At 46.0% G+C, this 24,961-nt stretch overlaps 1 protein-coding gene across 1 annotated transcript; it reads right to left on the bottom strand.

The window, feature by feature from the left end:
- Positions 1-232: 232 nt before the first annotated feature.
- AP1S3 (adaptor related protein complex 1 subunit sigma 3) lies at positions 233-24,005 on the bottom strand. Its single transcript, XM_081910629.1, has 5 exons — positions 23,892-24,005; positions 11,606-11,784; positions 8,819-8,927; positions 4,690-4,827; positions 233-648 (listed from the first exon to the last, which is right to left on the bottom strand). Exons 1-5 carry the CDS (start codon positions 23,892-23,894, stop codon positions 613-615), a joined length of 465 nt encoding a protein of 154 aa, XP_081766755.1. The 5' UTR covers positions 23,895-24,005; the 3' UTR covers positions 233-612.
- Positions 24,006-24,961: the final 956 nt, after the last annotated feature.

Below are 24,961 nucleotides of genomic sequence, written 5' to 3'. Positions count from 1 at the left end.
ATCGAAGTAATTGTTGAACTGAAATACAATTAAGAAGAAGTATATTAATAGTGAAATTGGGGGAGGCTTCCAATAGAGGGGGGCCCTAAGCTATAGCTTGTTTAGCTTATACGTAAATCCAGCACTGAAGCCTGCTTTCAGAGCAATCCGAAAATGAGATTCCATCAACACTTCAACATTTTTGCAAAATGGTTATTATTAATCCAAGAAAAATGACCACATTCAAAATAAATGTTTTTGGTTGGTTCATTATTATTATTATTATTTTACAAAATTACACTGAATTGGTCAAAAACTAACCCAAAGTCATATAAATATATCCTTCAAGTGTTCTAGTATCTGTTCCTTGGAAGTGAAAGGCAGGTAGCTAAAAATTGCCGTAAAAACAAACATTCAATCAGGACAGCCAAGAAAGTTTACAATCATGCTCATATAAAATAGAATACATGTTTGTGCTATTATGGCTGACCTTCATCTTGACTATTGCATAGACAGCCCCTTCAGGAGGGTTTGAGGTGGGAGGGGTTCATTGTTAAATAAAATCCAGGAGCAGGCAGATTTTTGCATATACCATTGGTATGCAGCCTTGTTTTCTGTTTATGTAGGTTCTAGTTAGAAGGCAGGCTTGCTCATATATTCTTCCATTGTCTGCAACAAAGAACAATTAAGCTATTAACTCAGTTATTAAAATTACGCATAGACGATAATGTGACAGCAAGGAAATTGGTTCAGTACCAAGAGGTGCTTTGTAAATGATGAACATCTAGAGCACTGCAGCTAATTTGCGAAGCTAATTGGAGATCATTAACAGAATTTGTATGAATACTTGCATAAGTAGACTAATTCCCCTCTCCAGCTTAGTTTCCTAGCCAGGTGGGCTGTCCATCAAGCCAAGGGTTCAAAAATCACAGGGAGGTGTATTTGGCCCAGTTAAGTGTTGCTCGATCCGTTTACAATAGTCTAACCTAGTTCCATTTTTTTTTTCAGCTGCTTGTACTAAAGTCCTAAGTCATTTTTTCCTATATAATAATAATAATTTATTATTTGTACCCCGCCCATCTGACTGGGTTTCCCCAGCCACTCTGGGCGGCTTCCATAGAAACCAGAAAACACTAAAATATCATACATTAAAAACTTCCCTGAACAGGGCTGCCTTAAGATGTCTTCTGAATGTCAAGTAGTTGTTTATCGTTTTGACATCTGATGGGAGGGTGTTCCACAGGGCGGGCGCCACTACCGAAAAGGCCCTCTGCCTGGTTCCCTGTAGCTTTGCTTCTCGCAATGAGGGAACCGCCAGAAGGCCCTCGGCACTGGACCTCAGCGTCCGGGCAGAACAATGGGGGTGGAGACGCTCCTTCATATAATAAAAAACATCCAAAACTCCATGCATGTGTGAGATATCTATCTATTTGGGAGGAGTTATATATAAATAAATCCTAAAACCCTAAAGCAGGGGTCCCCAAACTAAGGCCCGCGGGCCAGATAAGACCCAAGGGACCCATTTATCCGGCCCGAGGCGACCCCCGCTGCCGCCGCTCGCTTAGTGGCGCAGCGCTGCGCGGCTTCCCACTTCCGGGTCAGAGGAGCACTGGAAATAGCTTGTGCGCATGTGCATTATTTGTGCATGCGCAAGCATTATTTCCGGTGCACATCTGGGTCAGAGGAGGCCCGTGCGCACAAGCTATTTCCGGTGCTTCTCTGACCCGGAAGTGTGCCGGAAATAGCATGTATGGGCACGCACTCCCCCGCCCTCCGCGTGATCGGCACTGGAGACACCAGCCCAAGGCGCAGTAAGTTTGCTGACCCCTGCCCTGAAGTGTGTCTGAGACCCATTTTAATGTCCTATGTGCTACATTTACATTGATTCCCACCACACAGGGCTGAATCGCACAGAAGACATTTCCCCCATGAGGCATCCTGAGTTTCTTTGGATGCATGCCCTCAGGGATAAATGTGACACACTATCCATAGAGTCATGGATACAGTTCCCACCAACTCCTGGTATCATGTTGGCTGAGGGTTCAAAGATATCCCAGTCCAAGAGACGGGCATTTTGCCCAACCAAAATGATCAAACAAATGCAGCAACCAACCTAAGGAAATCTTACACAATTTGGGACTTTTGGATAAAAGTATCCATGGTTTCCCCCCTCCCTGTCTCGTAACACCAGAACTCATGGAGGTCCAATGAATATGACTGCCAGCAGAAAGTACAGTCAAACCTTGGTTGTCGAATGTAATCCGTTCCGGAAGACCATTCAACTTCCGAAACGTTTGACAACCGAGGATCAAAGGGCGGTCGTCAAAGTCAATCAAGAAAAAAGAAGAAAACTCCCCGGAAGCCATTCAGCTTCCAAAAATCATTCGAAAACCAGAACAGTTACTTCTGGGTTTTCGGCGTTTGGGAGCTGAAACGTACGGTACGGTAACAGAGGCCTTCAGGAACCAAGGTTTGACTGCACTTCTTCACCCAGGTCATACGTATGCTATGGAATTTGCTCCCAACCAGAGGAAGTGATGAGGGACACGGGTGGCACTGTGGGTTAAACCACAGAGCCTGGGACTTGCCGATCAGAAGGTCAGCGGTTCGAATCCCCGCCACGGGGTGAGCTCCCATTGCTCGGTCCCTGCTCCTGCCAACCTAGCAGTTCAAAAGCACGTCAAAGTGCAAGTAGATAAATAGGTACCGCTCCAGCAGGAAGGTAAACGGTGTTTCCATGTGCTGTTCTGGTTCATCAAAATTGGCTTAGTCATGCTGGCCACATGACCCAGAAGCTGTACACCGGCTCCCTCGGCCAATAAAGCGAGATGAGCGCCACAACTCCAGAGTCGGCCACGACTGGACCTAATGGTCAGGGGTCCCTTTACCTTTAGAGGAAGTGATGACCGCCAACTTGGATGGCTTTTTTTAGAAGCATTAGACAAACTCATGGTGGATAAGGGCTATCAGTGGCTACAAAGGTAGCTGGATATGCTCTACTGCTGCCAGGGGCAGTATGCTTCTGAATACCAGTTGCTGAAAACCACAGAAGGGGTGAGTGTTGTGGCACTCAGGTTTCGCTTGCAGGCCTTCCACAGGCATCTGGCTGGCTACTGTGCAAACAGAATACTGGACTAGATGGCCCACTGCCCTGATCCCACAGGTGGTTCTTATGTTTTTATGTCCCAGGATTACACATTTAGATCCCTTTTTACTTCCATCCACACAAAATGCATTGCCTGGGAAGGCCAGCCACTCTGATGGGCAGGAACATTAGTGTGTGAACAGGTCCTTAGGAATTTGTAATATGTTCTGGATTGTGCTCTCTCTGCCTATTTTGCACAGCCAGCAGTTGCAATTACCACAGCTAGCTTATTCCAGTGATATTCACTCTACGGCACATGAATACCGCTGGCTTATTGTCTATAACCAGCTTGACCAGAGCAAAGGTGCCAAAAACATCTCCCTTAGCATTAATTTATTCATGGCACTTTCAGTTCATGTCCGCCATATTTGACTTTCAAAGAGGGAGCAACACTCCCACAAGGCTTTTGAATAACAGGCCCTATTCCAGGCATAGGCAAACTCGGCCCTCCAGATGTTTTGGGACTACAACTCCCTAGCTAACAGGACCGGTGGTCAGGGATGATGGGAATTGCAGTCCCAAAACATCTGGAGGGCCGAGTTTGCCTATGCCTCCCCTACTCTCTTTCAAAGGGGGATTTACCGCAAGGTCTGTTTTTGGCCCAAAACTGGGGTTGCCGCAGACAGCTCTGCTGGTTTTGAAGCTAGCAGGCAGACCATTTATGCTTCCGCTTTGCTGCGCAAAATAAATCAATAAAAATAGCCAAGCACTTTTTAGACACTAAAAGGGCTGAAATGAACATTCCATCAAGGATTCAGCAAATGGTGTGAGTAACTGATGGTCACTTTTTCTATAAGAAAAACAACCAACACAAAGAGCTTCTGAATAGTTTGAGCCAGGGTTTATAGAATGCCAAATGTGAGTGGGAAATCACACAGCAACAGTCATCTATTTGCCCACCAGTCTGCTATTTATAATTTGCAAGAGTTAAGCTGCTACTTACACCAGAAAACCAAAGGACATTTACTTAAGAATAAGTCCACTGAACTCCATGAGATTTCTCAGTGTACATGGATAAAATAGGCTGTAAAACACACACCTCCTAATGCTCTTTGACTTTTGACTTAGACAACAGAACATTTATTAGCAAATAAAATCAAGCACATTATTGGAAGATTTGCGTCATTTGTACCTGCACCGGGGGGCGGGGTCAAGTTTACACTGTATGAATGAATATTTACAGTGAAGATTGTTTAAATCGGTTTTTACCAACCTAGTTTCTTCCAGGTGTTAGACTACATTGTGCATCATCCCTAACCATTGGTCACACTGGCTGGGACAGATGGGAGTGGGGGAGTCCAACAACATCTGGAGGAACCAGGTTAGGAAAGGCTGTTTTAAGGATATTTTATTTTAATGGGGGTTTTGTTTGTTTGTATCTTTGTACATTTTTGTGGTCTGCCTTGTTCCATTCACCTGGCATTTGTAGACTTCATTTGGTTGTGACCTACAGCCCAAGCAATAAAACTTGAGCCAAACTGGGCATCAAGAGTAAAAATAAAATAACAAGAGAGTGAGAGAAACCTGGATTTAGCTTCTCTCATACCTCTCTTACCTCTTCTTACCTCTTGTAACATATCAGCATCTTCTATAGCTTTCACTGCAGATTTTTTGGAAGTCTCTTGAATTTCCCCTCCCATCAGAAACTCATCAAGAATAAAGTACGCCTTTTCAAAATTGAAAATAATATCCAGTTCACACACCTGGTAAGGATTGCAGAGAGAAATATTCAGGCACACTTATTATGGCATTGAATGTGGTTATGTGCACAGCCTCATCAAAAACCTGTTCTGTGTGTGCACCCTGGTGGCAGGCAGAGAACAATGGAGACACAGGACTGAAAGCATTAAGGAGGTTTCAACATGATAATATTTCAAAGGTGAGGCAGCATCCCATGATGCTTGCATTATTCTTCAACCAGTTTTGTCCTAGGGTTAAATCAGGGTTTCCCAAACATGGGTCCCCAGCTGTTGTTGGACTACAACTCCCATCATCCCTAGCTGGCAGGACCAGTGGTCAGGGATGATGGGAACTGTAATCAGCTGAAGACTCAAGTTTGGGAAACCCTGGGTTAGACAAAAACAATGCCGTACCTATATATTAAACTGACTTCATCATACTCTGGCACCTCAGGCATTGCAATGTTCCAAAAATGCCTGATGCATTTATTCAGTTAGATTTCCCAGAACGGTTTACCCCATTGATGGCCCAAACTGATTTTTAAACTCCTCTGCCACTAAGTGACTTCTATCCCACATCCCCTCCATGGTACTCAAAGTGGCATCCAGTGGTACCTTGGTTGTCGAACTTAATCCGTTCCAGGATTCCCTTCGTCTCCCGGAACCATTTGAAAACCAAGGCTCGGCTTCCAATTGGCTTCAGGAGGCTTCCTGCACTCAATCAGAAGCCGCAGAACCCATGTCGGATGTTCGGCTTCAGAAAAATGTTCGCAAACTGGAAGACTCACTTCTGGTGTTGCAGCACTTGGGGGCCGATTTGTTCAGGAGCCAAGCTGTTCAACAACCAAGGGGGAATTGTCATCGCGCCACTCCTTGGTGTGTGGAGTGCCTCAGGGTGCGATTCTCTCCCCGATGCTTTTATGCGACCCCTCGCCCAGCTTGTCCGGAGTTTTGGGCTGGGTTGCCATCAGTATGCCGATGACACCCAGCTCTATCTGTTGATGGACGGCCATCCTGACTCGGCCCCAGATACACTGACCAGATGTCTGGAAGCTGTGGCTGGATGGTTACGTGGGAGCCGGTTGAAGTTGAATCCTTCGAAGACAGAGGTCCTCTGGCTGGGACGGAGCGATATGGGATTGAGGGGGCAACTCCCATCTCTTGCGGGGGTGCAATTAGTGCCAGCACCGTCCGTTAAGAGTTTGGGTGTAATCTTCGATACCTCCCTCTCCATGGAGGCGCAGATTGCAGCTATAACAAAGGCGGCATTTTTTCTCCGCCAAGCTAAGCAGTTGGCTCCTTACCTCTCTCGCCCTGACCTAGCCACTGTGATCCACGCGACGGTCACCTCCAGACTGGATTATTGTAACTCGCTCTACGTGGGGCTGCCCTTGAGACTGACCCAGAAACTCCAGCAGGTGCAAAATGCCGCGGCGAGACTCCTTATGGGGTCTTCGCTGCGAGATCATATTCATCCAGTACTATACAAGCTGCACTGGCTCCCGGTGGAGTACAGGATCAGGTTCAAGGTGCTGGTTTTAACCTTTAAAGCCCTATACGGCCTAGGACCCTCGTACCTACGGGACCGCCTCTCCTGGTATGTCCCACAGAGAAATTTACGGTCTGCAAATAAAAACATCCTAAAGATCCCAGGCCACAGAGAGGTTAGGCTGGCCTCAACTAGAGCCAGGGCTTTCTCGGCCGCGGCTCCAATCTGGTGGAACGCTCTGTCACAAGAGACTAGGGCCCTGCGGGACTTGACATCTTTCCGCAGGGCCTGCAAGACAGAGCTGTTCCACCAGGCCTTTGGTCAGGGCGCAGCCTGACCCCCTCCTCTGGCAACCTGCACAGAATTTTGCTTGATGGTTGCCATTAATTTGATTTTAATTAATTTTATAATGAATGTTTTTAGAATGTTGAACTATTTTGACTGTTGTTAGCCGCCCTGAGCCCAGCTTCGGCTGGGGAGGGCGGGATATAAATAAAATTTATTATTATTATTATTATTATTAAGGTACCACTGTACATGGTTTGCCCTCGCTTTCCAACTCATATACCTGTGGGCTGAGAGACAGTGACTGGCTCAAAATCATCTCATGAGCTGAGTTGGGGTTTGAACCCTAGTTTCCCAGGTCCTGGTATTGCATTTTAACCACTACACCACAGAGGCTCTTTAAGTACTGGGTGAGGAGAAGCTATTGCAGGGGAAGACAGCCAAACTATTGTAGACGGGCATGGACGATACCATGCAAAAGCAGTTGTGGGGTGTCATAGTCATCATGTACTAAACATAGTGCACCCTGTGCACGAAAGCCAGAATTAATTTTTACTCCAAAACTCACTGTTGTGCATGTGTAAAAAGGTAAAGGTAAAGGTACCCCTGCCCGTAAGGGCCAGTCTTGACAGACTCTAGGGTTGTGTGCTCATCCCACTCTAGAGGCCGGGAGCCAGAGCTGTCCGCAGACACTTCCAGGTCACGTGGCCAGCGTGACAAGCTGCATCTGGCGAGCCAGTGCAGCACACGGAACGCCGTTTACCTTCCCGCTGGTAAGCAGTCCCTATTTATCTACTTGCACCCAGGGGTGCTTTCGAACTGCTAGGTTGGCAGGCGCTGGGACCCAATGACGGGAGCGCACCCCGCTGCGGGGATTCAAACCGCTGACCTTTCAATCGGCAAGTCCTAGGCGCTATGGCTTTTACCCACAGCGCCACCCGCGTCCCTTTTTGTTGTGCATGTGTACCTGATTTTTTTTTTTAAGTGTCGTATTTATTAGCGCTCACCATTTTTTCTGTGACACATTTGTCTTTCTTGGCGATTTCCAAGTTGTTTTAGAATTTCCACTAATCATGTCTTCCAATTAAAAAAACAGCTTCACCCAGCCCCAGATGTCACAGCATGAACTTTGCTCAGTTGACCATTTATCTCCATTTATGCTCCCCGCTGTTTTTGCTCTCTCCTCCTGCTCTGACTTTTATAAAGGCTTAGCCTTATTTGTACATGGAGGACCAGAGAGGAAAATAATCAGCCTACAGACAGGCAAGGGGGGGAGGGGCAAACAGCCCTGGAGGTGGCTTTGCAGTACCAGAAAGCTGGAGTGGGACGTTTCTCAGCTGTTGGCGGATTTTATTACTGCAAAAGAGGCGGTCTGTGGAATGAAAAATCCTTCCTAATTAACAGGAGCCTCTCACTATTTATGCATTAAATTATTGTGTGGATTTCTCTCCCACCTTTTTCAATGAAACGGAAAAGTGAGTTCCAATATAAAGGCACAATGAAATTGTAGAAAGCTCCAATGCAGCCCCACATTAAAAGCCCTGCAGTAGTCAATGCTCTAGAGATTACCAGAGCACAGATAACTGTGACCAGGTTGTCTCTGTCCAAGAAAAACAGAAGGTTGAGAATCACTGGGCTTCCTATGCTTCAGACTTACCGTATTTTTCGCCCTATAGGACGCACTTTTTCCCCTCCAGAAATGAAGGGGAAATGTGTGTGCGTCCTATGGGGCGAATGCAGGCTTTCGTTGAAGCCTGGAGAGCGAGAGGGGTCGGTGCGCACCGACCCCTCTCACTCTCCAGGCTTCAGGAGAGCCCCACCGCCAGCCCCACAAGCTCGGGGGATAGCGGGGAGGCGCAGCGCGCCATCCCGCTGTCTCCCGACGTGGTTTGGAGGCTGACGGTGGGGAGACGCGTGCTTCCTATGGGCCGGTGTGTCCTATAGGGCGAAAAATACGGTAATCTTTTAGGGAAGGCAAAGAGGACCTGTGGCCCTCCAGAGGTTGTGGTGGTTGTTTTCATAGCAAAGTTTCCCCCCAAAATAACTCTTTTCAGTTGAAACCGAGTATCTTTACAGAAAATGGCCCACACCTGTTATTCTAAAAACAAAACACAAACAAACCTTGCAGGGAATTTAGAGTCATTTTTGTGGACAGAAGAAACAACAGACAACACTCAACAAATATCTGACAAGGAAAACAAGCGGAGCCAGGTGTTTCTGGGGGAAACCTAGTAAACTTACATTGCCAAAATATCTATCCAGTAGCTCTACATAACGATGGACAACTTCTAGGGTCAAGAGTTCGTTATCCTGCTCTTCAACTGCACAGCAGAAATATAAACTAGCGTACCTGAAATTTAAAAATATGAAAATATATTGAGACCTATCAGCATTAATATTCACGCTCTTTACACGGTCAGTTACCCTGAAATATTTTTTTCCCCGGTTGCTTTTTCACATAATGAGACAATTTATCTCAAAAGCAAGAAGAATAGCCCTTAATTAATTAGGCCTTTCATATAAATCCATCTGACTTCCTTGCCAGCACTAATGAAAATGACAGGATGAACATCATTTCAGATATTCAAACGTGGGCAGTTTTTGGTGCAATAATCAGAAGTAATGATATTGGAATCGGAAATAAAAGCTTGCTTTTTAACATAAATCTCTCACAGCTCTGCATCTGATGCTATTATAATTGTGTTCCTTTTTGTTACGCTTTCATACAGGCCAGGTATTATATCTTCTCCTTTTCTCAAAGGCACAGGTGGAAGGGAGTAATGGTCACTGTGCATATAGATGCTGGGGTGCAACTTGCCCACACAGCCTCATGACTGTTCTCACCAGTGCTTTTTTTTCCTGGGGGGGATGCAGGGGTGCGCAAACCCCTAAACATTTTGTGAATCAAAGTTTGGCCTCATTCCGGGGCAGTATTTCAATATGAGTAGGGAAATGAGAATAACCCTAAACATTTTTTTGCAGGGGGGGGGAGCTCTGCTCCTCACACATTTTTCTATGACCTTAAGCCTGGATACAGACAACAGCTGTTGAAAGAACTGAAGGCTCTGTCACAGAAAAACATTTCCCCCTTGTTACAAGCACTGACGTACGGATTTTCTATCCCGTTATAGGAGGGAAGGGGAAATTTTTTAAATTCAAGGGCCACATTGCCTCATGGGGGTGGGCCTTCTGAGGGCCACATGTCAGTGGTGGGTGTGGCAAAAGTAGGAAAGGCCCGACAACACCACTCTCTATTTTCCATTCTGCAAGCAAGAGTGATCACGGTTCAAGGACACATTCCAGCCAGGCAGAATAGCTAGAGGAAGGTGCCCAGCAGGGTCAGTGAGGGATGCAGCCTGGGCCAAGTCCTGACGGTAGGGCAGAGAGGCTAGAGAGCTGATTTGGCCCTGGGCCTATTGCCCACCCTGCTGCATTACACAATACAGACACAAAACTTTTATACGTTTTTGTAGTGCTCCATACTGAGGACCAAACTCCAAATTATATTAAATATGTCCTTTTCCTTGTGGGTCTGGTTTTCCCTTTCAAAATAGCATATGGAGGAGGGGTGTTCATGGATCAGGTCCATTTAGGAGTGCGTTTAACTTGTCTTTTTCTGCACAATCACCCTGACAAATTCAACCCCCCCCCCCATCCCACTGCTGGAGAATAAACACCAGAGAATAAACAACAGTTTCCTCAGTCTTCATCCCACCCCCAACCCCCGAATTAGAAAGGGAAACACAAGCAACACAGGGCAAAAAACTGTATTTACCAAAAACCTGTTAATTTGGCCCTAACATATGAAGGGGATTGATCTGTTTTATAGCCACAAGCAACAATGGTCTTATCATATCGCCTTCAAGTTTTCGCCAAGCTGTGATCTTCCAAACGTTCTTTCACACACAATGTTCAGAAAGGGAGCTTCAGAAAGTTTGAACATTTCTGTACTTTCCTTTAAAACTGGGACAGCCTCCAGCATTCAGAAATACCCAGTGGAACAATACAGAGGAAGATCAATGCACTGGCATTCCATGAAAATCATTGCGAGTCCAGCACTTAATGGCAACTCTTGATGTCCATTCATTTAAAAGGCACATCAGTAGATTTTATTATCTCAGGGAGGTGCTCTCCATGTTCACTCCTCATCTCAAATGCTGGCTCCAATTAAGTGATGTAAAGCAGGAGGGGGGGACCCGAGGCCCGGGTGCAAAATGTGGCCTTTTTTTTAATCTGGCCCTTGGGACTCTCTCCATATCATGCCCCCTCCCTGGGTCATCCTGCCAGAGGATGTCAATGCACCTCCTCTAGCCAAATTGGTTGGCTCCAGCTTCAATTTCCTGTTTAATACTTCATTCCCTTGATGCATCTGCCACCCCCACTATCTTGAATAATGCTCCTTAAAATTAGAACTATAACTGGGATGCAGCCCTCCAGACCTCTTTCTCTGGCCCTTGGGACTCTTCTCTCCCAAACCACACGCCTCCCCAGCCCTATTTTGCACCCTCAAGTGTTTCTGCATGGCTGGAATGTGTCCTTGAAATCCGGACTGTGCCTTTTGCTTGCCTGGGTGCAGGACAGAGGTGTGTGAGAGTTTGCATAGGAACTAGCCTAACATATTTACATTTATTGCTCCATTATCAACTTCTGCCTCTGGTCCCATCCATTGGCATGCAGCCCCCAGAAGGTTGCCCAGAATGGACAGTGGCTTCTGGGCTGAAAAATATCCCCACCCCAGTGTAAAACCTTAATCCTTTGATATAAACAAGCATGCCATGTTTCTTATGACAGGAATTAGTGGAATTCACTGGGCACAGGCTTCCTTCAAGAGATCATGCCTGCTGCCTTCTTTCTTTTTCTTTCCTACTAGTGGTAAGTACAACAGACATTTTGAATGGTGTTCCTCTTGTTTGTCAGTTCACTCCGCCAACGCAAACTAGATTGATTTTGTTTTGTTGTTACTTTGTGCTGCTTCCATGTGAAGCGACATGCTTTGTGTAAAAAGCCGACTTGTAAAACTACTCACACCTTTTGTAAACAAGCTTGAGGTCTTTCCAGTCAACAAAACTGCTCATTTTCTGGTTGCGAGACAAAATAATCTGCACAATTTCTCGGGTGATCTTTTTCTTCTCTTTTTCAGGCAGTGTAATAAACCATTTCTGGAGTCTTAATTTCCCTTGCCGGCTGAAGAGCAGTATAAACTGCATCTAGAGTAAAGAAAACCATTTGGGGTAATATTGAGACAAAGACCAACACAACTTGCATTAACGAAATTGCATTTCAGTGAAAATATCTGCCCTGTTATCAAGGAAAACACTTAAAGTTCAGGAAATGATGAATAATAATGGTTTCAAGAGAAGCTAGGGTTGCCCTGGGCTGGTTCAGGTGTATTGTTAAATCATAGCAGAGATTGCGTACTTTAACCAAACGCAACTAGCTGTCTTCCTGAACTTTTAAACAAGCAATTGACATGTGTTATGCAAGTTCAGCTACATTTGGTTGCTTCCAGTCAGGGCCATGTCAGTAGTTCTTCAAAAGATCTTCAGCTTATCGTTTTCCCATGTAACCAACTGTGCTGTTTTTTATACAGGCTGTAGGCGAAGATCCTGCAATGGCCTTATTTATCAGGTTCATGCCTGCAGTAACCAAACACCACTATAAAAGAACAGAAAAACAGTGCATACCTGTGACTGCTGAACGCACCTATCTGGGTAAACCCAAATACCCCCAATGCAAACACTGCAATTATCAAAAGATGACGTCAGATTTTGAACAGGATTGTTCAGAACACACCTCAGTCAGAGTGGTGTGGGGCACCTAAAGTTGCAGGATTTGAGATTTCATTGAATGCATTTTCTTTAATATACATTTAGCACTATGGACGATGCCACTTTCTTCTCCAAGAGCAACATATCTTGCATGACTTCCCAAGTCATGACCCATCAGAATTATGTACAAAAAATAGCAAATATTTTGTATCTGTTAATCCCTTCCTGCTTGCAAAAAGGTCTGTGTGTTATACACTGGGATTGTCCACTTACCAAAACACTTTGGAGTTAAGTTGATTGTGACTGGCTCAAGGTCATGCAATAGGTTTCATGGCTAAGCGGAGACACTGGCTGTTACATGACATTAACCAGGAATGGGAACCTGTGGCCCTCTGTCAGACTGCAACTTCCATTTGCTCGCCAACACGGTCAATGGCAATGATGGGAGTTGTTGTCCAACAACAACAACTGGAGGATCATAGGTTCACCATCCCTAATGTAGATTTTATTCCAAGGATGGGAAACTCTTCCAACCTGGCAGGCTGGATCCTTATCTCCACAAGCTCCGTGGACCACCCATCAATCACCAAATGTCCTTATGACGGCAGGTGACAACAAACCTTTTGAAATGTGTTTCCATGCGGTTTATATTGAAGTGAAGGCTGTAAGTTTACCTGTCTCCCACTCTATATCACATACAACACCAGGGACAAGACAAGTGGGTGTGCTTTATGGAAATAACCAAGTGGGCCAAGTCTAATGATGACAAAGGTCACAATCTGCTCCAAGATGAACAAAGCACATGACTTGAGATTTTCTCAGCTTTTCAGAAAGACAGACAGAATTACTGTAGGTACATATAACAGGAAGCCCATCTGAAGAGGGTGTGCCCACTTCCTGCTTCCTGATCGACTGCAGATACCCATAAATCTCTGTCTATCCGCTCAGTCCCGAATTCAAAGACACCAGTAGCATAGGCCTCAAGAATTCTTGGCGGTCTTCAGTTTGTATTGTGCTCTAGGCCAGTGTTTTTCAACCACTGTTCTGCGGCACACTAGTGTGCCGCGAGATGTTGCCTGATGTGTGGTGGGAAAAATTCGAAAGATTTAAAAATAAAGTATTTTATAATTTTTCATATTTCTGTTTACTTACTATTTCATAATAAAGTAATTATAAAATACTTTCTTTGTGTTTATTTGATTCCTATTCAAGAGAATTACTTTATATATAGTCAATATAGGCACAGAGTTAAATTTTTTAACATTTTCTAATGGTGGCGTGCCTCGTGATTTTTTTTCATGAAACAAGTGTGCCTTTGCCTAAAAAAGGTTGAAAAACACTGCTCTAGGCCACAGTCTTCCTGGGCCGCCGAGCAAAAGTTTCCGTTGATTTAAAGAACTGAGTCACTTTGGGTTCAGTGACATCTCGTCCGTTCGACAATATTTCTCAGCCTGAGGCGATCGATGCGTGGTCCAAGAGGAAAGGTTCAAAGCAGCAAACAAGAGAACACAGTGTGCTTTCCTGTTCCCTCTCCTAGCGTGCATCACAGTGACATAATTAAAAAGGAGATACAAGTGGCTTAATTAAGTAACAGTCGTCAAAATTAATTTGGGCTCCTGGCTCTCAGTCAGATTGCTCATCCAGCTACACGGGATACTTCACCTTGCGTCTCTGAAACAGAAGTAACACTATCTGCTTGCAATATGCTGTGTATATGGAAGGTGGGTAGTGAGAGGAGGAAGAGAGCATAAGAGACACTTGTTGCCATGGGAGACACACAGCAGCTACTTATAGTAAAGCCACCAGGGCAGCAAAAAAATCAAGGTTTTCGTTGTTGCTGTTAACACTATTTTTTTCTCCAGATCATTTCACATTATTAGTACAAGCAGCACATCAGCAAGCTCTAAAGGCAGGACTAGAATTTTGTTATCCCTGCTACGCGACAAGTTATTTTATATATTTTTCCAACCCCACATTCAGCAGCGTAAGATTTTCAGAAGCATTCCATCTGCTGGGGGAAGTGGCCAGCCTTAGAATGATCGCCAACATTCTGACTTTGTAGGTTGAAGTGAAAGAGTCAATAGCTATGGAAACCCTCCTAGAGCATAGGGTCAAGATCAGCAGTCATGGCAAGAGAAGAAGAAGGAGGCCTGAATAGGGCAGTGGAACGGCGACAAGGGCAGCAAGAACCAGTGCACTTATCCTCAAAATCCCCCTGGCATATTAACAGTGGCGTAGCATGGGGGTGCAGGGAGGGCCAGCCGCACCGGGTGCAACATCTGGGGGTTAGGGTTAGGGGGCGCAAATCCACAGGTTAGGGGGTGCAAATTACTTGCCTTGCCCCGGGTGCTGACAACCCACGCTACGCCACTGCATATTAATATGAGAAATTGTATTAATGCCTGAAGAGGGCTTGGAAGCCATGTGTTGTAATGAGAATGGACTACAGTGAGCCTCTCCTGGGAGGGGAAGAGAACGAAAGCTTCCATCTGGGATTTGTAACAAGCATCAGTTTTCCATTATGTCCAAACAAAGGAAACTTCAATTTTCACAGGCAACAGTTGTTAACAAGCCAGGATATCACTCCAGGAGCAAACTGTGGTTTCCTGCTTTCCGACTTAAACACAGGCTTTCCTACTTAGACACAGCAAAGAAGCATTTCAGTTAAACACATTTTAAACTTTGTATGAGAACTTGTGTTGGCCAAAACGGAACTCCACTGTGCCATCTGGTGTCACAGTGTTATAATGCATATAAAAAGCCTTTTCTTTACCAATCTAGCCGAGTCCATAGTTTGCGCAAACCACGGTTTCCTGCATTTGTTTGTAGTTTTTGTGCTTTTGTCCAAACTGCAAGTGGAAGTCTCAGCTCTTCTCCCCCTTGTATGTAAAAAGGGGAGGGGGACAGGAAAGTCTGAAGCTCACCACAGCATGTTCTTATAACAACAACATCAGAGTTGATCTTTATGTCTGAATGAAGCTTAAATCAGGACAACACACACCAAAGCAGGGGCTTAAGGAAATAGCAAGAAGGGAGTGAATAGGCAAAGAAAACTGGCATACCTATATCAGAGAGATATAGGTTTGCCAGGCTCACAGCTTTGAAGAACCCTGATCTACAGGAGTGTGCTCGCATCAGCGCCTTAGAGCACAGTGGAGATGTGTGCGTTTTTAGTGTGTTTCACAGTTTCCCCTTCCCAGCTGCTCAAATCAGTGCAACTTCGCTAGTGTCTGATTAGTTTCCGTTAGTGCTGACAGTGGGGATTGTCTGACCTTACACACAACTGTTTACACCTTAGATAGAGATGCATTTGGAACAGCTTATAAGGACCCCAATCAGCATGAAGCCAGATTGAGAAGCAACGTATCAGATAGTAAGGTAAAGGGTAAAGGTACCCCTGCCCGTTCAAGCCAGTCTTGCCAGACTCTAGGGTTGTGCACTCATCTCACTCTAGAGGCCGGGAGCCAGCGCTGTCCGCAGACATTTCCGGGTCACGTGGTCAGCGTGACAAGCTGCATCTGGCGAGCCAGCGCAGCACACAGAACGCCGTTTACCTTCCCGCTGGTAAGCGGTCCCTATTTATCTACTTCCACCTGGAGGTGCTTTTGAACTGCTAGGTTGGCAGGCGCTGGGACCGAGCAGCAGGAGCGCACCCCGCCGCGGGGATTCGAACCACCGAGCATGCGATCGGCAAGTCCTAGGTGCTGAGGTTTTACCCACAGCGCCACCCGCGTCCCCGTATCAGATAGTATTTTATATCAAAGTGCAAGATACATATGCAGCATTGTGAACATGGATTTTAAACCCAGCGCTAGAAACACAGTGAGTACAAAATAAATCCTTCAAAACAACTGGTTCCTGAAATTCATTCTGATTGCGCAGATAAAATATAACAGATAGAGTTCTACAGGATGCGTTGTTAGTGTGTGGAAACAGTTAAGATCCAAGGATACCCAGGCATGCACCTCCAGGCGGTAGAGGCATCAGGCACCATTTTAGCTCCTGGGTATTTTCACTTGTTAACAAGTGGCCGATAGTCAGGTGCAAAATGCTCCTGGCGCCTGGCAAATTTTGGGGTGTAATGTTCTGCACCCCCTCCATGAAAGGCTCTAGGTGTATGTAAAATAAGCCATATTTCTTAAAGGCCTCCACTGTGCCTTCATTTCCCAACAGAGACACAACTTTGGGTGAGCACCTGGAACCCTCTGGATTCCTGCCACCGCTTCACATATATCATATTTGCTTTTTAAAAAAGCTCTTGCCTACCTGCAAAGTCTGACCTTCCTCTCCTACCCAACCCACCTTCACTGGCTGATCTGGTGCATAACTTGGGCCTCCTCAAAAAGGCCCAGGCTCAGTAACAGAATATTTTTTTTATTAGATAATGTTTCCATGACAGAGTGAAGGACAAGCAATGGAGAAGAGCACAACATTCCCGTGGAAACTGGGTACACGCAAGGGGAATCAACAGCTGGGATATAGCAAGGCATGTGGCTCCCTTCCAGGGAGGGTCGTACTGAATGCTGCAAAACCCTTGAGAAAAGCAAAGAAGCCATTTGGCTGGCAGCAAAAACTCACACAGGGCCCAGGGACGAGGGGGGACTGTATGTCGTCTGCAGCGACAGGAAGACAGGAGTTAGCAAAGCAAAATCAAGAACAACAGGCAAATGAACATATGCTTTGATATATTAGAGGGGTTTTAAAATAAAAGAGCCGTATTGATCCAAGGACGCAGTAAATTCAGATAATAAATTGTTCCTGATAACAGAGGATCAGATCATTGCAACTACATTATATACAGACTGCCATTGCTGTATCGCACTACCTAGCAGGAACTGTTTTATTCAACAGGGTTAAGCTGTCCTTCCATCTCTCCTGCTGCCACACATACACCTTTCCCCCCCTATTATGGCATGTTCCCGTTCTGTAATCTCTCCTGCAGAGATTGCATGTACCCTGGAGCTAAAGGGCCATGTCTTCTTGTCAATCTAAATTTATTTGAATAATCAAAGGGCAGGCAGCTGGTATGTAAAAGAGCAAACAACTACCTAATATAAAGCTGTGAATTATCAAGCAGGCAGGCCAAAAGGGTTTTCTCCAGCCTTTCCCTAAATGAAATTTATATTAAGACAAATCTCCATGTTCTGTACCACTGACTACCTGGTGCTGTGAGCAAACAGGACGAGGAGGAGGCCTGATTTTTCTCCTCTCCTTGGTTGACTAAGGTCTGAGGATGGAGCCTGATACAAAAAGACACTTCTACACAGTGTTGGTGGACTACAACTTCCATCATCCATAGCTGGCAAGACCAGTGGTCAGGTATGATGGGAGTTGTAGTCCAACAACAGCTGGGGATCCAAGTTTGAGAAACACTGGAAAAACAGAGATGGGCAACCAAAATGACCATGAGGCTGGAACTGCTTGTGAGGAAAGGTTTGGAGTTTTTTGGGGGGGGCGGGAATATTAGTTTAGGGGTGGGGAAAATGAGAGTAAGGGCAACTATGAATGACATGTATACATTATGAACAGTTTAGAGAAAATTAAACTATTGACATTGCTCCCACATGATGCAGGGATGGCTCTATAGACAAAAGAATAAGGATACCTGTGGCTACCTGTGGCCGCAATAACTATATTCTGTTTCCACTGTCATAGGCAGCATGCCTCTGAATATCAGAATTTCTCGTCACGGGACAATGCGGGAGTGCTTGTGAGCTTCCCACAGGTCAGCAGCTGTGAGAACAGGATGCTGGACTAGATAGGTCATTGGTCTGATCCTGCAAGGTTCTTCTGATGTTCTTATAACCGTGAGGATATAAACATTGCGTAACCAACAACCTGATCCTATGCATGATTCCTTGGCACGAAGTTCCCAATAAGTTCAATGGTTCTCACTCTCAAGTAGAAATACAGTGGTACCTCTGGTTGCAGATGGAGTCCATTCCAGAGGTCCGGTCAGATCCCAAGGTTGCCGCAACCTGAGGGTCTATCACTTCTGTGCATGCACGCATGGCAAAACCCGGTAAAATACTTCCGGGTTTGCTGTGCGTGCATCCCGAAGTTTACGTAACCAGAGGGTTACGTAAAGGGAGGTTTGACTGTAAATCTCTTGCTACACCTCTCCAGAAAATGTCTGGGATTGCTTTAGTCTCCCCTGAGGCTTGCCTTTCCAAAAAGAGTCAATGCTCTACAAGACAACATGCGCATTTTGATTTATTTTACTTTAATAAAAGTTTACGTGTCTGTAAAATTTCAACGTCCACATTAGAACAAAACCTTTATTAGGATGAGCTAAGTGTCACAAAATAGCCTGCAAGCTTTGGGGTTCGCCAGAACTTTTCATCAGGCTAGATCAGGGGTGGGGAAGTTTTCTTTGACCTACCTCATATGCCAACCTTGACAGGAGGACAGGACAACCCACCTGTCAACCACTTGGCATTGTTATGAGGTCACCTGAGAGGGATTGCCTCACCCACCTGTCAAAATCCCTTGTGAGAGATTCCCAAGCATCTGTCAGCCAGCTGGCTGCCAAGCGCATGGGAACCACAGTGCAGGAGGCACTTTGGGAAGTGCTGAGCATAGGGCTGGCAAAGTGCTTCATTCTCCCCTCCCTGTCACTCCCATCTTGTCACTCCTTCTTAAAATCTACCCAGATGCAGACATGGATAGCTTGACTAAAACCAACCACCTTTTTCTCACTTCTAACCTTTGCATTCTGTCAAGATCTAGCCAGATCAAGAGTTCTATTAAAAAACACACAAACCCACCCAAAACTTGAAAGCTTTCACACTATTTTGGTGACATTTTGGTTGCCCTAATATAGTAATAATAATAATAATAATAATTTATTATTTACACCCCACCCATCTGGCTGGGTTTCCTCAGACACTCTGGGCGGCTTCCAACAAAAGATTAAAAATACATTAAAACATCAGTCATTAAAAACTCCCCTAAACAGGGCACCCTTCAGATGTCTTCTAAATGTCAGATAGTTGTTTATTTCTTTGACATCTGATGGGAGGGTGTTCCACAGGGTAGGCGCCACTGCCGAGAAGGCCCTCTGCCTGGTTCCCTGTAACTTCACTTCTCACAGTGAGGGAACCACCAGAAGGCCCTTGGCGCTGGACCTCAGTGTCTGGGTTGGACAATGGGGGTGGAGACGCTCCTTCAGGTATACTGAAGGTATATAGACTTTGTGAGTCTTCCCTACAGACCAACATGATCACCTTTCTTCTTCTATATGTTTGTAAAGTTTCACACAGTTGTTTGGAAGCTTTCAATCTGAGTTATCAATAGTTTCAAGTGGGTGGGATTTTTTTTGAAAATGTTTTGTTTTGATGTTTTATGCAACAACCAGTGATCAGCAAAGTCTTAGGAAACTTTCTTACAAGTTCACTTTCCTGAAAGCATTGTGCTACGTTGCCCAGAGATAAGCAGATGAAATGAGAAATCCATGTGTTTGAACTGGACCTGAAAGGCCTGGGTTCAAATATTAGCTTAGGTATGGAGTCGCTCAAGAAATCTGTGCTTCTCGGAGGAGAGTACACATTTACAACAGCAAAACACAAAGGCTGCCGTTTTTGACAAAAGCCCCATGCAGTCCTTTTTTTCTTTTAAAAAGTGTTTAGGGGTACTCTCATTTTGACCCAAGAAAAATCACCATTTTATAGTTCAAATCGGGGAAAATAATGACAGTAAATGGACAGAAGTACAAAGATTCACAAAATGTTTAGGGGTATGTGTCCACCTGCGTCCCCCCAGAAAAAAAGCACTGGCCCCATGCCCTCTCTATGACACTGATTGATTGCATTGCATTTATACCCCCTTGCCCCACCCCTAATGAGCTCAAGGAGGCACACATGGCTCACCCTTCTGCAGTTATTTCCCACAACAGCCCTGTGAGGTAAGCAAGGCTGAGAGGCTGTGACCGGCCCAAGGTCACCCAGTGAGCTTCATAATAAGTGGGGATTTGAACCCTGGTCTCCCAGGTCCTAGGGCATGGGTGGGCTGTGGGTTAAACCACAGAGCCTAGGACTTGCCGATGAGAAGGTCAGCAGTTCAAATCCCCGCGACGGGGTGAGCTCCCGTTGCTCGGTCCCTGCTCCTGCTCACCTAGCAGTTCGAAAGCACGTCAAAGTGCAAGTAGATAAATAGGTAGTTTTGGGCCATGGGGCACAGCTGGAAACCTAAGAAACTGTCATGGACACCAGAAAAATACCCATTTCACAGAAGAACAAATGGATGATGCTTAGACTGTCCCACACACACTTGAAAAAGCAACAAGAAACATACCTATATATGCCCCCCCAAACAAAACCCCACAAGGACCAAACAGCCAAGTGTCCCCCCAACCAAACCACACAAAAGCCAAAAACTGGGAGAGACACCACTTTGGGACTTCAGGCCTACATGTAACAGCAGAGAGGGCCCATTGTTCAGTGGTGAAACACACAGAAGGTCCCGAGTTCAATTGCTGACATCTCCAAGTAGAGAGAAACTGCTGCTTGAGGCCTTGTAGAGCTGCTGCCAATCGGTACCCACCAGGGATGGAGAAGCTGTGGCCCTCAAGAACTTGTTGGACTACTTCTCCACTCAGCCCCATCAACAGCAGAGTCGATGGTCAGGGATAAGGAGTCCAGCAACATCTGGAAGGACCAGCTGTATAGAGCAGGCCTAGGCAAACTCGGCCCTTCAGATGTTTTGGGACTACAACTCGCATGATCCCTAGCTAGCAGGCCCATTGGTCAAAGATGATGGGAATTGTAGTCCCAAAACATCTGGAGTGTTGAGTTTGCCTAGCCCTGGTATAGAGTATTCCCAGCTGTTGTTGGGCTACAACTCCCATCATCCCCAGCTGGCAGGACCAGTGGTCAGGGATGATGGGAGTTGTAGTTCAACAACAAGTTTGAGAAGCACTGAGCTAGATGAACAAATGATCTGGCTGCTATCAGGCAGCTCCGCAGCCAGAGGAAAGTGATTGCCTTGTCTCCCTAACCGCGAGAGAGGAAAAAGTAGGAAGCTGTCGTATTCTGGCTGGCTGTTAGCATTCCATGATTTCAGACTGGGGGCATTCCCAGTCAGACCAGGAGATGGGACCTGGGGCCTTCTATACTCACAGCAGGTGTTCTACGACTGAAGAGAAGTGCATGGATTAAATCTCTTGGAAAGCCATCACCAGGTTGCTGATTTAGAAAAGCAAATAAGTTGGCTCCACCCAGCCTCCCATTGACTTGGTATTTTAGATAAAACTACTCACATTACCATTAATTGAAGGGCCTGTTTGAACTACACAAAGCAAAGTCAATATGAAAAGGGAGAGGGAGAGAGGCAAGTGAAACCACATGCAAATCGAGGGTCAAAATCCACCTGACAATAAGCCTCCAAAGGAAATGTACTACACATACCAGTGAAGTAGATAGGCCAAGGGGTCACCCATTAAGAATGGAACCAGGAGGAACCTGATTTCAGCTCAGGAATGTCGTCAGGCACCCTAAACTCTTGGCCACCTCATTCGTTGCTCAACAGATTAGCTCTTTTACTTGCTCTTTTACTTGAGCAGTATTAATGCATTGGCCCAGTTCTGCCCGCCAACCTTCGCAGAGAAAATGGATTTTAGTTTTAGCGGATAACTAAACCACATCTGCTCAGAAGTCAGACCCAGGTAAGTGGAGCTAGGGTTGCATCTGGAATCAGAGGATCGCCACAGAGGTCCAAACTTTGAAGGATCCCCTCTGCGGGTTAAATGCAGGCCACAGCATACCACAAGCAGAAGCTCAGAGTGAATGAGGAGCCACCACACTAAGCTGCATGCAAATCAGACAGGTGTAGATGTCTCGAGCCAGTGATACAAGGCACACGGCACCACTGTCAGAAAACTCTTTGAGGTTGTGAGGCATTTCTAGCTAGAAGAAGGTTCCTTTCTGACCTGTGATGATTTCTCAAACCCAGATAGTGAAATAAGACCTTCCCAATTAATCTCATTCCCAACCAGGGAAGTTTTATTGCAACAAATTCCTGTATCTTTATATAGCAGTTTCTAGTGTCCCAAAGTACAAAGAGAATAAAATAAGCCACCCAAACCTTAGCTGGAGAGGGGGAGAAACCCTTTGCTAACTTTTTTTCTAACATAGGTGTGGCATTCCCCTGCTCTTCATACCTGCATGATAGACAGAAACCTGTCAGGTACAGCTTTCACCATCCCTGTACAGTGGTACCTTGGGTTACATACGCTTCAGGTTACAGATGCTTCGGGTTACAGACTCCACTAATCCAGAAATAGTACCTCAGGTTAAGAACTTTGCTTCAGGATGAGAACAGAGCAGCGGCAGCAGGAGACCCCATTAGCTAAAATGGTACTTCAGGTTAAGAACAGTTTCAGTTTAAGAACGGACCTCTGGAACGAATTAAGTTCTTAACCCGAGGTACCACTGTACATTCAAAGCTGAAGGAGGGACTGCCCCTGATGGAAACCTGCCTATTACACAGCTGTTAAAAGCTGGCAGCCCTCTCCTGATATACCCCTTGCACAACTTGATTGGCACTTGATTGTTTTAGTTCTATGGGGCAAGTTTAAACCAGATTTTGTTCCCCTATTGTTGACAGCGCTCCAAGTGATTTATTTAAGGGACACGGGTGGCACTGTGGGTTAAACCACAGAGCCTAGTACTTGCCAATCAGAAGGTCGGCGGCTCAAATCCCCACAATGGGGTGAGTTCCCGTTGCTCGGTCCCTGCTCCTGCCAACCTAGCAGTTCGAAAGCACGTCAAAGTGCAAGTAGATAAATAGGTACCGCTCCAGCGGGAAGGTAAACAGCGTTTCCGTGTGCTGCTCTGGTTCGCCAGAAGCGGCTTTGTCATACTGGCCACATGACCCAGAAGCTGTCTGCGGACAAACGCCGGCTCCCTCGGCCTATAGAGTGAGATGAACGCACAACCCCCGAGTCAGTCACGACTGGACCTAATGCTCAGGGGTACCTTTACCTTTACCTGGTGTTGACCAGGTAAAGTTTGTTCCCAACATCCCTCCGTCGAATTGAGTGGAAGGGAATGGGGCTGGGCTTGAACACAGAAACTGGGTACGGTGGTCCCGGTTCCTGCAGCACTTGGCTCTTATCTCCCCGCCCCCTTGACCCTGAACCAGCAACAGGTGGAGGAAAATATGCCCCACCCAACTCCTGCCCTCTCCTCTCTTGCAATGTCAGAAAGGGAGAGAGCGCGCGTTCAATACCCGCGCAAGGAAAAAAACGCGGAAGGGGGGGGTCGATTAACTATAACTATAAAAGAGAGAAAAGCCCCCTGGGCAACCGCCCGACCCATCAACTCCTGCAAACTTTGCGTCCTGTGGCCGTTTCCTTGCAAAAAAAGGAGCAGGAAAAGCCCAGCAGATGTTCTGTGCGCTTTTCAAGGGCGAGCCTTGCCCGACCTGCCTCTCTCCTGCGCGGAGGCTGCTTCACCTGGCGCCAGCAGGTAGTTCCTCCTCCCGGCTCCCCGGAGCCTCGGAGCGGTGTCAGCCCAACCAACCCCGCGCTCCCCCTCGGGGGTACTCACCATGGCTGCCAGAGAGGCGCTCCCCACCCCGGGTGGCTCCAAGCCCCGTGCCCTGTGCGGGTCTTCCCCCCTCCCCCCCGCAGGCACAGGTGAACTCCCAGCCGCTCGCCCTGCTTTCCCATAATGCCCTAAACTGAAAGTTATTAACTCCTCCCCACCCCACTCCTCCTCCTCCTCCTCCCGGGTCACTCCGGCAACAGCCCCAGGGGCGGGTTGGAGAGGTCGCTTTGCACCGAGGGGGAGGGAGTTTCGCGGGGAGAGGATCTCTCCTCCCCTTACTTTGGGGACTGGCGCTCTCTAAGCGGAAAGATAAGAGTCTCCGGAGAGTTTTCCTCCTACCTGAGCGATGCTGCTGTTCTCGAGCGCTTTGCAGGAGAACAGAAGAAGCAAAAGGATGGGTCTTGGCCCCGAGGAGACTGCAGTCGTGCAGTCGTTTCTCTCCTTTGGGGAGAAAGTTATAGGAAAAGAAGCAGCGGTAACGAAGAAATGGAAAGCATAAGTTCCGAGTCAGGATATTGGTCCACATAGCTCATTGTTGTCTACAGGGCTCTCCAGGATTTCAGACAGGGGCTTCTCCCCAACAGGGGTGCCAACTTGAATAAAAATATTGTGCATGTATAATTATGCCCCGCAGAATCTTTTTTTTAAAAAAAAGAAATTTATTTATTTGGTTTTTCAGATTGAAATTTTACAGTCACATATACAACATAAGAACTAGATTCCAAGGAATCTCTTGGACTTCCCTCCTCCGCTTTGTGGATCCTACTGTTACTTATTTCCTCCTGCATCTTTTATAATAATCCAGATCTTTTATCTCTCCATTGTATCCAAAATTCACCTTTAAACTACAAGTGATATTCCAATCCTACTAACGATTTTAACTGTTTACAGTGGTCTTTAAGATAAGATATAAATTTTCCCCATTCATTATTAAACTTTTGGTCTTCCTGATTTCTGATTCTATGGGTCATTTTAGCCATTTTGGCAGAATCCATCTACTTGATCTGCCATTCTTCTCTGATAGGGACTTTATCTGCTTTCCATCTCTGGACGAGCAACATCTGTGCATA

This window comes from Podarcis melisellensis (assembly GCF_964234715.1).
Source record: "Podarcis melisellensis genome assembly, chromosome: 5".
NCBI classification, from domain to species: domain Eukaryota; kingdom Metazoa; phylum Chordata; class Lepidosauria; order Squamata; family Lacertidae; genus Podarcis; species Podarcis melisellensis.
This window is presented reverse-complemented; position numbering and strand designations above follow the sequence as displayed.